The 12,141-nt window shown below is 35.8% G+C and overlaps 2 protein-coding genes across 2 annotated transcripts; both read left to right on the forward strand.

The window, feature by feature from the left end:
- Nucleotides 1–203: 203 nt before the first annotated feature.
- LOC141655289 (secreted RxLR effector protein 161-like) lies at nt 204–983 on the forward strand. The gene has a single exon (XM_074462375.1). The coding sequence runs from the start codon at nt 204–206 to the stop codon at nt 981–983; it is 780 nt and encodes a 259-aa protein (XP_074318476.1).
- Nucleotides 984–5,400: 4,417 nt separating this feature from the next.
- On the forward strand, nt 5,401–7,865 carry LOC141656085 (putative protein S-acyltransferase 1). Its single transcript, XM_074463013.1, has 5 exons — nt 5,401–5,908; nt 6,079–6,258; nt 6,379–6,684; nt 6,798–7,019; nt 7,310–7,865. The coding sequence occupies exons 1-5, from the start codon at nt 5,771–5,773 to the stop codon at nt 7,694–7,696; spliced, it is 1,233 nt and encodes a 410-aa protein (XP_074319114.1). The 5' UTR covers nt 5,401–5,770; the 3' UTR covers nt 7,697–7,865.
- Nucleotides 7,866–12,141: the final 4,276 nt, after the last annotated feature.

Here is a 12,141-nt window from a genome sequence, read left to right on the forward strand (position 1 = left end):
TATCATTGGAACACCAAAGAAATTTCAAAGATGTGGAATATTTAAAGAAAGAGTTTGAGATGAAAGATCTCGGGAAAACCAAATTTTGTTTGGGTTTACAAATTGAGCATTTAAATAATGGAATTCTCTTACACCAAGCAACATACACGGAAAAGGTACTTAACAAATTTTTTATGGATAAAGCACATCCTTTGAGTACTCCAATGGTAGTACGATCACTTGATATTGATAAAGATCCATTTCGCCCTAGAGAAAATAATGAAGAGATTCTTGGTCCTGAAGTACCTTATTTAAGTGCAATTGGCGCACTGATGTATATTGCAAGTCATACTAGACCTGATATATCATTTTCCGTTAATTCATTAGCCAGGTTTAGTTCTTGTCCAACCCGAAGGCATTGGAATGGGATTAAACATGTACTTCGTTATCTTCAAGGTACGAAGGATATGGGTTTGTTTTTCCCTAACATGTCCAGAGAAAATCTAGTTGGTTTTGCAGATGCAGGTTATTTATCAGATCCTCATAATGCCCGATCACAAACTGGATATGTGTTTACCTGTGGTGGTACTGCCATTTCTTGGCGCTCTATGAAACAAACTATAACGGCTACTTCTTCTAATCATTCCGAGATTTTAGCAATTCACGAGGCAAGCCGTGAATGTGTATGGCTAAGATCTGTAATTCAAAGATATACGAGAAGATTGCGGTTTGTCCTTCCGAAAGAAGCACCCACGCTTTTATATGAAGACAATGCAAGATGTATTGCACAACTAAAGGAAGGTTATATCAAAGGTGACAGAACAAAGCACATATCACCAAAATTCTTCTTCACTCATGATCTTCAAAAGAGTGGCGATATTAATGTTCAACAAATTCGCTCAAGTGAAAATTTAGCCGATCTATTTACTAAAGCTCTTCCTACTACAACATTTAAGAAGTTGCTTCATCAACTTGGATTGCGTCGTTTCAAAGATCTTCAGTGATATACTTGTCAGGGGGAGTTTTTGCGTGCTGTACTCTTTTTCCTTCACCATGGTTTTTCCCATTGGGTTTTCCTGGTAAGGTTTTAACGAGGCAGCATTCCATGCGCATCACCATACATTATGTTATTTTAAGGAATGGTCATCCAAGGGGGAGTGTTATAAAATATGTATAGTGGATGACCATAATACCCTTACATCCCCAACCATTGTATCTATTCCCAACCATTGTAACTTTCCATCTCCTTATCCTTTAGGAACCATTGTTACCTTTCACCAAGAGGTATCTTTGTAATCTATATATATGTATCACATGTACATGGATGAATATATATACAACAACAATACGCACTTTCTCTTATATTGTTTTCTCTCTTTAATCTTCTCTTATCAAAGTAGAATTATAATAGGTACTTACATTTTTACTACTCCCTCTATTTTTTTATATATGATTTTCTCACATTTCGAGACACTCTCTTCTCTCTTCAATATCTCTTAAAATATAAGACTAAATATTATGATATGTATACTCATATGAAAGAGTTTTTCGTAAGGAATTTAATGGTACCATTTTTATATTTTTTGAACAAATATATTTTTGTAAATATTAAAGTCAAAGGCTTACCTCGTAAATGCAAAACGTCATATATAAAAAAGTGGAGGGAGTAGTATTATGACTTTTTAATGGTCGTACTCTTTTTACACAATTGTGGAACCGCATTGGAAGAGAGTAACGGAGTAAGGAATGTGTGAGGAATTAAACTCACATGACCCAAATAAATGTGTCACATCGAAGAAAGAAAAGATAATTGTCACCATGGAACCTCATTGGAGTTTGGACTTAGTTATGAACTAGACTCTCTCCTCAATTCCTCGTGGCTAGAGCTGGCAAAAGCTGACCCGACCTGATCCGTCCGAAACTCGACCCGATACAACCCGAAAATTGGGTGAACCGAAATCGAACTGACCCGACCCGACCCGATAACCGATAGCAACCTTATTTTTTACAACCCGAAACCGACCTGACCCGACCCGACCAGTGACCCGATATTTTCTTTACCCGATAGATGACCCGATAATAAACTAGCTTAATAATGATTTAAATAACACGAAGTTGACATTCATCTTATAATTATATTTACTTAAAAGTACAATTACTAAACCTACCCATTATTTAAATATAAAATTATCATGTAAAACTAAATATATAAAATAAATTATATGTTGATTACCTGACTCGACACTGACTCGCTAATGACCTGATCCGACTTACCACCCGTTGATGACCCGACCCGAATATGACCCGACATGAACCGACCCGACCCGACATAACCCGAACTCGTTATGACCCGACCCATTTTAACCCGACCCGTAACCAACCCGAGTGCTCGATTGCCACCTCTACGTGGGCGCGGCTTAGCTCATGTGTGAATTTAACAGAACGGTTTTGTTTGAATACGTCTTTACTATTCTATCTTAGACCATGTTTATCAGTAGTTTCTGCAGACCTACTTAGACCTAGTTCCTGATTAAAATATTAATATATACATCTTAACCTACTTATAAGACTTAGTTCCTTATTCTGTTATTTTATCAAGTCCTACTTAGACCTAGTTCCTGATTTTTTTAACATCATATATTTTTATTATATCTTTATATCGTAATTTTATTTTGATAACATTTATAAACGTATTTACAATTAATATAAATTAAGTTTTATAGAGGAAAAAAATACAAATAAAGAATTATACCCAATTTTTACAATATAAGACCGTCTTACGAAATAAATTATACCCAATTAACATCATTTAATTTTAAGATAAATAAATAACAACCCAACAGTGAATGTGTGGCTGTGTGCAACTGTGCATGTTAGGTGTCATAGAAAAAAATTATACCGCGCGTGTCTGTTTTTTTTGGACGGAATGAGTGCATTAAATAAATGAAAGAGTAGTTCAAATACATCACGGGGAGGGTCGGGGCTTAATGTCGTACAAGCCGAGATAAAGTCCGAATTACAATAATCAATTACAAATGAAGGGGCATGAGCCCAAATAAAACTTCCATTCCGAGGGCTAGTGTCTTTAAGAGCGAATTTGGCGATAGCATCCGCTACTTTGTCGGCGCTTCTCTTCTCAAAGACAATCTTCAAATGGGGTGAGGCGTCTAGTAGTTCCCTACACTCAATTAGAATGTTAGCAAAAGGTCCACAAGGAGAGATTAGGTTAGTAAGGGCATTGACCGCATTAAGACAATCCGAAGCAAATAACAAATTTACTAGTGGACTGACCCGCAACACGCAAGCCTTCTTTAATCGCAAGCACCTCACAAATAAAAGGGCATGGGGCAACCAGTCTAGTGGCCCAGCCTCTAACCCCAAGAGCCAACAGTATTTCTAGTGACACACCCAATACTAGCAAAGAAGGAAGAGGGAGAGAAGGCCACGTCAACATTGATTTTAAACCAATCAGACGGTAGAGGGGCACAGCTACGCGAGCAAGAGGCAGAGGTAGGGTGAACAAAAGAAGGGGGAAGGAGGGGTGTGATTATTGGCAGCAATCCAGGAATAGGCTTGGGAGGAGATGAGGGTACTAAGGCGTGAGGACGGGGAAGAGGGTTGAGAGTGAACATAGCATTGCATCGTTCGGTCCAAAGCCTCCAGATGATAAAGAGAAAGAGGGTGTTCCAAGAAGGGTCAGAGGAGGTGCATTTGGTATGGAGCCAAGATTGGAGGTCGAGAAAAAAGAAGGAAGTTTGGATTTTAAAGTAAGACCACACCTCATTCGCGCGGTTACAGTCACGGAGAATATGAAGGGATGATTCAGGGAGGGAGGGGTTTTCACAAAGGGTGCAACGAGGGAGGAAATAATGGATCGTGAGTGAAGGGTGAAGTTGTGTGGTAGCTTGTCCCACCAAGCCAACCAGATAAAGAGTTTAATCTTAGATTAGGTAGACAAATCCCATAACCACAAGAGGTCAACGGAGAAGGAGGGAGGACAAGGGGAGTGATCAAGTAGAGACGCATAGCAAGATCCCAAGGAGAATTTTCCTTTTGGAGCAAGGGAGGTACTAAAGAAGTCACTCCTAGGCCCTAGCCGAGGAGGGGAGAGGCAGGGCAAGGATAGTATCACGGGTAGAGTCGGGCAGAACGAAATCAAGAGCGTCCAGATTCCATTGATTGTTAAGGATGATGGAGCATAATTTTGATTTCTGAGAGAGAAAGTTTAAAGACCCAGAGACAAGGTTCCTTAAGGGTCCAAGGCTAGACCAAGTATCATTCCATAGGTTAATGGTTGAACCGTCCCTTATGGACCAGATGAGGTGGTGTTGAAGAATAGGCCAGCCCACACCCACATTTTTCTAGATATGGGAACCCGCTCTAAAAGGAGTGGGAGAGAGGGTGAGATACTTGCTTTTAATGGCCAAGGCAAAAATGGAGGTTTTGTCAAAGAGAAGTTTCCAATTAAGCTTGGTGGAGAAGGGATCATTCAAAGGGCGGGAAGCTTTGATACCAAGGCCACCAGAGGCCATAGAAAGGGTGACCAAGTCCCAGTTCGAGAGATGGAGTTTGCTCGAGGAATGGCTGGACCAAAGGAAGGTTCGTGTGATTTTGTCAATATCACAGAGAGTGGAAGTCGGGAGGCGAATATATTGCATGGAGTGAGAAGGGATGGCATTTAAGGTAGATTTAATTACGCACAGTCGGCCAGCACATGAAAGAAATCTAGTCTTTTAATTTGCAAGTTTGGATTGGATGGCATCAACGATATGCTGAAGGTCAGATCTCTTAGGTTTTTTCCAAGTAAGAGGGAAGCCGAGATAGGTTCCAAGATTGTTGATACACTTGATGCCAGGGAGACCTTAAACATGTGGATATCATCCAAGGGAGTGTGCCTGGAGAAAATCATACTGCGCGTGTCATTCATCCACATTCCTACACATTCATATTGTACAAAGTTGTTTTGTGGAGTTCCTACCTTCGTTCCAGGAGGTCTGTTTTGGAACGCTTGGAACAACTTTTCATCCACCGAGTTCCTGATTTTCATTTTATTTATTTTTTTTCTTTTAATTTGTTTTTTTGTCCTTATTCAAGACCTAGCCTTTCTTAGACCTACCCATAAACGTAGTCTTACATAAACCTATTTGCTAGTTGATACTTGCATTGGCTTTAAGTTGTGAGATGAATTAGATGATTAAACATTATACATTTATACCGGCTAAGGATACTACGTACGTATATTTCTTTACATACGAGACCGTTTCTCACAATTTTTTTTGTGTTTATATTTTAGCCAATGTTGGATTTCCATGTTTTACAATCTCCATATCAAATGAGCGGACATGTACTAGCCCAAAATAGTTGGTAATATGACATGTCTGAGTACTCCTATTACAAGGAAATCATAATCCTCCTAAATTTGAGGAAACTTTTGACCCAAGGTGATCATCATTCATCACAGACCAGGCGATAATAATTCTTTGAAAATTTACAAGATTTGTTGTTCGTGTAATCAAGACGAGAGAAAATCACAACATTATTCATACAATAATCATTTCAAAGTTCTTTTATTAGCAGGGGAGGCTGGTCATTAACCAATGATTATTAGTCTCGCATTTCTCCCCTGCTATCTGTTGGGAAATTAACGTCAATCTTCCATGATCATCGCCCATTGTTTTGTTAATATAGTCTTTCATGAATCCCTAGAACAGAAACATACGTTGTTACATATTTCCATGAAAGTTCATATTAGATGCCTATGGTGATGGTTGCAAGATAATTATTATTAGCCATGTCCGACGAGAAAAGGATGCTTAGTATGCGCAATAGCATGCCTCCTGATGGAGTTCCGACGTGGGGTTGTGGCTCTCACGTTTCGGTACGCTCTGCTAAACCAGAGAGGCTCTATAGGGTTTGGCCTGGCAACAATGTACGTATGTTCCTCTTCTATGCCACATTTATCTTCAATTATCCTTGTTATCGATTATATTCTTGTATATTTTCGTTTCAAAGAAATATCATTTCGTGTTATTTCGGTATAAACATGCATGGGTATATGAAAGGAAAAGGACTAATGAAGTTGGTTTTGTTGGATGACAGAGATTTGCATGTGGTGGAAGATTGGTACTTGGTCCTGATGCAGGATCACTGTACTTGTCTTCTTTTTTGATAGGGTGTCCTGCTATTACATTTTGCATAAGGATGTTCGTTAGGATCGAAGAACACGATCCTGTCTACAGCTATGGTGTTCTCACATCTGGTGTTATTCTCACTTTCTTGGTAAGTTCTTTTTGTTGCAATCACTGAACAAAGCAAAAACGGCTTGTTATGAAGCATTGAATAATAAATGTTGTTGTTGTTGTTATGATTGTCTTATTATGCATCCTGTCGACAATGTAGGATTTGTTGTTCCTGTTCATGACCTCTGTCCGCGATCCAGGAATAATCCCTCGGAACTTTGGGCCACCCGAAGAAGATGAAATAGACACGCCTACGCAATCCATGGAATGGGTTGCAGGAAAGGCTCCTAATATAAGGATTCCAAGAACCAAAGATGTGGTGATGAATGGTTACACTATCAAAGTCAAGTTTTGTGATACTTGTAGACTGTATCGACCTCCCCGTGCGTCACATTGCTCTATCTGCAACAACTGTGTCCAGAGATTTGATCACCATTGCCCTTGGGTGGGTCAGTGCATAGGCCTTGTAAGTTCCTTTAATTACATGATGAGTTCTTGTAAGACGGTTTTATACAAGACTTTGTGCTTCAGTTTTCTTCTTGTCCCATTTTTAACCGGAAATATTCAATGCTTTTGCAGCGGAACTACCGATTCTTCATTCTGTTCATATCATCATCAACATTTCTGTGCATATACGTTTTCACATTCTCCTTGGTCAACCTTCTCCGGAAAGAGGGGCCGTTCATGGATTCAATGTCAGACGATATTGTGTCCGTAATGCTAGTTTGTTATTGCTTTGTCATTGTCTGGTTTGTCGGTGGACTTACCGTCTTCCACTTCTATCTCATGTCAAGTAACCAGGTAATTATCTTAGTGCTCAAATGATAGTGTTTGAGTCATTTTGATATAAATAGAGCAACAATGACTGTATTGATGTTGACGGGTTTTAATTCAAGTCGGGAGTATCACGCCTTAATTGATACTCTCTCCCTCTATTCATTTCATTTCCATACTTTTGATTAATATACTTTATACTGCTCACATATGCTGAACAAACAAACATATGAAAATGAAATGAATGAAGTATAAAATAGTTGAAGAATCATGTATCCTTTAATTACATTTCTGATATAGTGTATTTTCCAAGGCAGACAACTTATGAGAACTTCCGGTACCGGTACGACAAGGACAGAAACCCACACAATTTAGGAGTAATGAACAATCTGAAACAAATATTCTGCACAAAAAGACCACCGTCAGCAGTGAATTTCAGAGAACTAGTACTTGTGGAAGATGTAATTCTGCCTGAAACCCCAAGTACTTACCATGGTGGGTACATGGGATTCAGGAAAAATATGGACATGGAAGTCGGAAATCAGAACGTAGCCAAGAATGGAAGTTTAATGGTTTCGGGGATTTTACCCAACTTGGACTATGCTGGTATTGATGAGAAATTGAGGAGGATTACTAGCCAAGATGGTGCAGTTGACCTGTTTCTCAAGAACCCAGGAAATGTAAGGTCAACTAAAGCAATGTAATGCTCATCTTTGAATTGTTTTTTGTGAGTTTGATGATAATATAGGATTATTATAGGTTATTTAGAAACAATAGAATACATTGAATTTTCAGGCTAATTTGGAGTTTTGATTTTGCTGTATCTACATTGATATGTTCCTAATCTGCCCATACCAAGATTATTCTCATCTCAAATTTGCATCTCTTTTTTATCAAATGCGTACAATACAAAGGGAAGCGTGGATTTGAACTTGTGACTTATCGTCCATAATACATCCGCCTTAGCCACAAAGATATATAATTCACCTTATTGGATAGTTTGAGACTTGGAGTACCCAGTATTATGTTCAGCAAAGCCTGTTGTTGTTTCACATGAGTCCTGAATAACTCACAGTTTGAGAGTCACACTACTCAATATCATGAGGACTGAGGAGGCATGCTACAACTCTACAAGATCAGGCTACTTTCCTGCCATGAGATTGGCTTTTGCGCCGGATACATAATTGCCATATTGAATAAAATATTTTCTTTTTTATTAAAGAACATGATAATAAAAAGGGATATTCTCTCGTGTACCCTTCAACCTTTTTATTTTCTATGATATACCCCTCTTTTCATGCAAAAAAAATTTGACCGTCAATAACTCTTGGCTACAAGTTCAAAATACGATAAACTTTTTTTCCAAATTGACCGTCTTTAAGAGGTTTTCTGTTTGAAAAAAAAATTACCGACGTCTCAACTCGTAGTCGGGAATTATGGTCGGTCAAAGTTTATTCGTTAAAAAATGTTTGACTAACCATAACTACCTGCTAAGAGTTCAAAAAGCGATGAATTTTTTTTTCAAATTGAAGGCCTTGACGAGATAATTGGTTTGGAAAAAAAAAATTACCGTTTTCTAAACTCGTAATAGAGAATTATTGTCGGTCAAAGTTTTTTTTCGAAAAACGAGGGGTACAACGTAGAAAACGAAAAAGTTCAAGGGTATACGAGAGAATATCCCGTATAAAAATAGAAATTCTTCCGTTAGTCATCCCATAAAATACTAAAAAAAAAAAAAGGGGGATTTCGCATCTATTACTCCCTCCTATTCTTAATAACCCTCCCTTTTCATGGAGGGCACGAGATTTAAGGGAGGGGAGTATTATATGGTAAAATATTGTAGTGGGGTAGGAGATTGGAGAAATGAAAGGTATTATGTGATTAAAATAAGTATTTTTGTGGGGTAACGTGATTAAAATAAGTATTTTTGTGGGGTAAGGTGATTAAAATAAGATAAAGTATGAGTATTGTGGGGTATTGTTGTAGGGTGGGTGATTAAAATAAGTATAAAAGTTTATCAAATAAGGAAATGGGGAGAGTATTGTGAATAGATGAAAAAGGAAATAGGGAGAGTTATTAAGAATAGGAGGGAGTACAACCTATAACCTGAAAGTACACCGAAAAGTTCTTAAAAAATTTCTAATAAAATGGACTGTTTCTTCAAATGCAGTCCTTTTGTCCAAGAAATATCAAGAGTACACCATATTTGTTTTAGTTGACTACTTAGTTTAGTTTATATTACTGAAAATGAGGTTGCGTCATGCATGAAATATAAGAACAACCGGACCGCGTGAAGACATGTTCAACTAGTACGTTATGTCGTTATATCTTTATATTATGGCTTCACGTTTAGTTCAATTAGTAAATTATACAACTGGTTGTATGTAGTTTATGTACAACATTTTCAATGTTGTCGAGTTTTGTTATAAAGTTGTCGAGCTTTACTAACAAAATTGTCGAGTTACAATACAAAGTTATTGAGCTTAAGAGGAATAATTATTAAACTCAATAACTTTTTAAATTAGCTCAATAACTTATAAAATAGCTCGACAACTTTGTGTAGAGAACTCGACAACTTTGAGGCGGTTGTACAATGCTAATATACAACTGGTTGTAAGATAGTATTTGTGCGTTTAGTTGGTCTGAGTGTCCGACTAACTAACTTTTTTCCTCTATTTATTTATCTCATATTAACATTGTATCTTAGCGCTTGGAATTTTTTTTCCATATAGTCAATTAGTAGTCATAAGAGCATCCGCAAACGTGAGGCTTCCCATATCTTCTCTTTCCTTTTCTTATTCATCCACCTCATTTTCCACTAACTTTTCCATTTACCCTCCCCATTTCATAATTACATTTATGCAACAATGGGGTTCCCCAATTCACACACAAAAATTTGGGAACCTCCCCAAAAGTAACACAAATTGCCTTACTTTTTTTTTGGGAGCTCCTCTAAAAACAGTGTAACCCCAAATGTTGGGGAGCTTTGTGCAACAATGAGGAGCCCCATAATAGGAGAGAGAGGACATATGGGGAGGCACCTCCCCACCTTTGCGGATGCTCTAAGGACATTACACTGGTAGGGAGATGTGAATTTGAATCTGCAATTTACTTTGTATTAATCGCTAGACTAGATTGTTTCTAAAATGAATGGTTACTAGTTTGAATGCCCGTGCGTTGCAACGGGGTAATTAACTTATTTATAATGCAAAAAAAAAAACGTTATAAGTTTTTAATGTTTACATATTATTAAAATATCTCTTTCAAAAAAACATAAAAGATTAATATATACGTGGATTAACTCTTATTTATAATCATATAATCACCTCACCTTATACTAATCTTTCGATATGAGACAATTCTACTATTTATAAGTAATATATTCACAAAAATTGGATTTTTTTTTCTGATGTGGGACAATTCTAATATTTATACGTAATATATATTTATCAAACCTGCATTATTTTTCAATGTGGGACAAATAACATACTCAGAATTACACCATTTTTTTTGCACTTGGTTCGACATCCAACCAGATCTCGAATACCGAATACAGACAATTGCTACTCATTATATCTAATAGTTATATTTAAATTTAATAATATGATCAAGTACTCTCCATTAATATTTGTACGTTGTTTTTTTCAAAAAAAATTTAACATAATTGAGATACGAAAATTTCTCGTGGTACCCCTTAATTTTGTTAGATTTTCCATGTTACCCCTACTTTTTAAAATCTGCCTATGGTACCCTTCAGGTTCCATTTTTTTGCCCATGGTACCCCCTAATGTAAAGGCTGTTAAATGGACGTTAAGTTTGATGACGTAGCAATAAAATAACAATTAAAAAATAATACCCCCTTTATTGTTTTAATGGTACGGATATCTCTCTTTTAAATGCAAATTTAATTAACTATATCATTATAATATTGAAAATTTCTCATGGTAACCTTGAACTTTAATAGATTACACTTGCTACCATGGATGTTTGTTTTCTATTTTTTTTTATCATAATTAAAATATGAGCAAATGATAAGAACATATACTCTAATGATAGAATATTTTTTAACACAATTCTAATTATATTATTTAAACATAGTATATTTACCACACCTATATTATTTTTCAATATGGAACATATAAAATCTATAGGTAGAAAATATAATGATATAAACTTTTAAGAGCTCTTCAAGACAATACTTAAGCGACTCAAAAGATTTTGGGTTGATGCCTAAATTCCAAGGATGTTCATAGAATCACCCACCTTTTGCTATATTTCGATGTGGAAAAATTCTATTTTTTATATGTAGTATATTTATCACACCTATATTATTTTTCAATGTGGGAGATATAACATACTATGAAATACACCATCTTTAATATGTGCAAATTATATGAAATCTATATATACTCTAATGATATCATTTCTTACCATGAATCTAATAATATTATTTTCATAAGTTTTTTACCGACATTATTTTGTCAAATGAAATTAAAAGTTTTTATATAAAAATTAAGAAACATCACTTGAATATAAAATAAGAATACATAGTATATACTATAATAACTAAAAAATTTTCCAAACATTAACTTAGGTTAGAAATCATTATTGTAGAGACAGTAATACAAACTCTTTTAAGAGTTATCTCTGACAATACTTAAGGGAATCAAAAGATTTTGGGTTATGACTTCTATTTATAATCATAAGATCACCATGCCTTATGGTAATCTTCCGATGTGGGACAATTCTAATATTTATACATAGTATATTCGCCACACTTACGTTACTTTTCAATGTAGGACAAATAACATACTAAGTACACCATTTTTTTTGCACCTACTTTAACATCAACCCGATTTAATAATGAGAAAATACAATACAATACAATACAATACAATACAATACAATACAATACAATACAATACAATACAATACAATATACACTCTAATGATAGCATTTTTTTTGTCACAATCTAATTATATAATTTTCATACGATACTTTTTTTGCAAATGAAATATAAAGTTTTTATATCAAAATTATAAACATCACTTTAATATAATATAGAAAATGTATATATATGGGACATTTCTATTATTTATACATAATATATTCACAACACCTACATTATTTTTCAATGTGGGACATATA

This window comes from Silene latifolia, chromosome 5 (assembly GCF_048544455.1).
Source record: "Silene latifolia isolate original U9 population chromosome 5, ASM4854445v1, whole genome shotgun sequence".
Classification (NCBI taxonomy): domain Eukaryota; kingdom Viridiplantae; phylum Streptophyta; class Magnoliopsida; order Caryophyllales; family Caryophyllaceae; genus Silene; species Silene latifolia.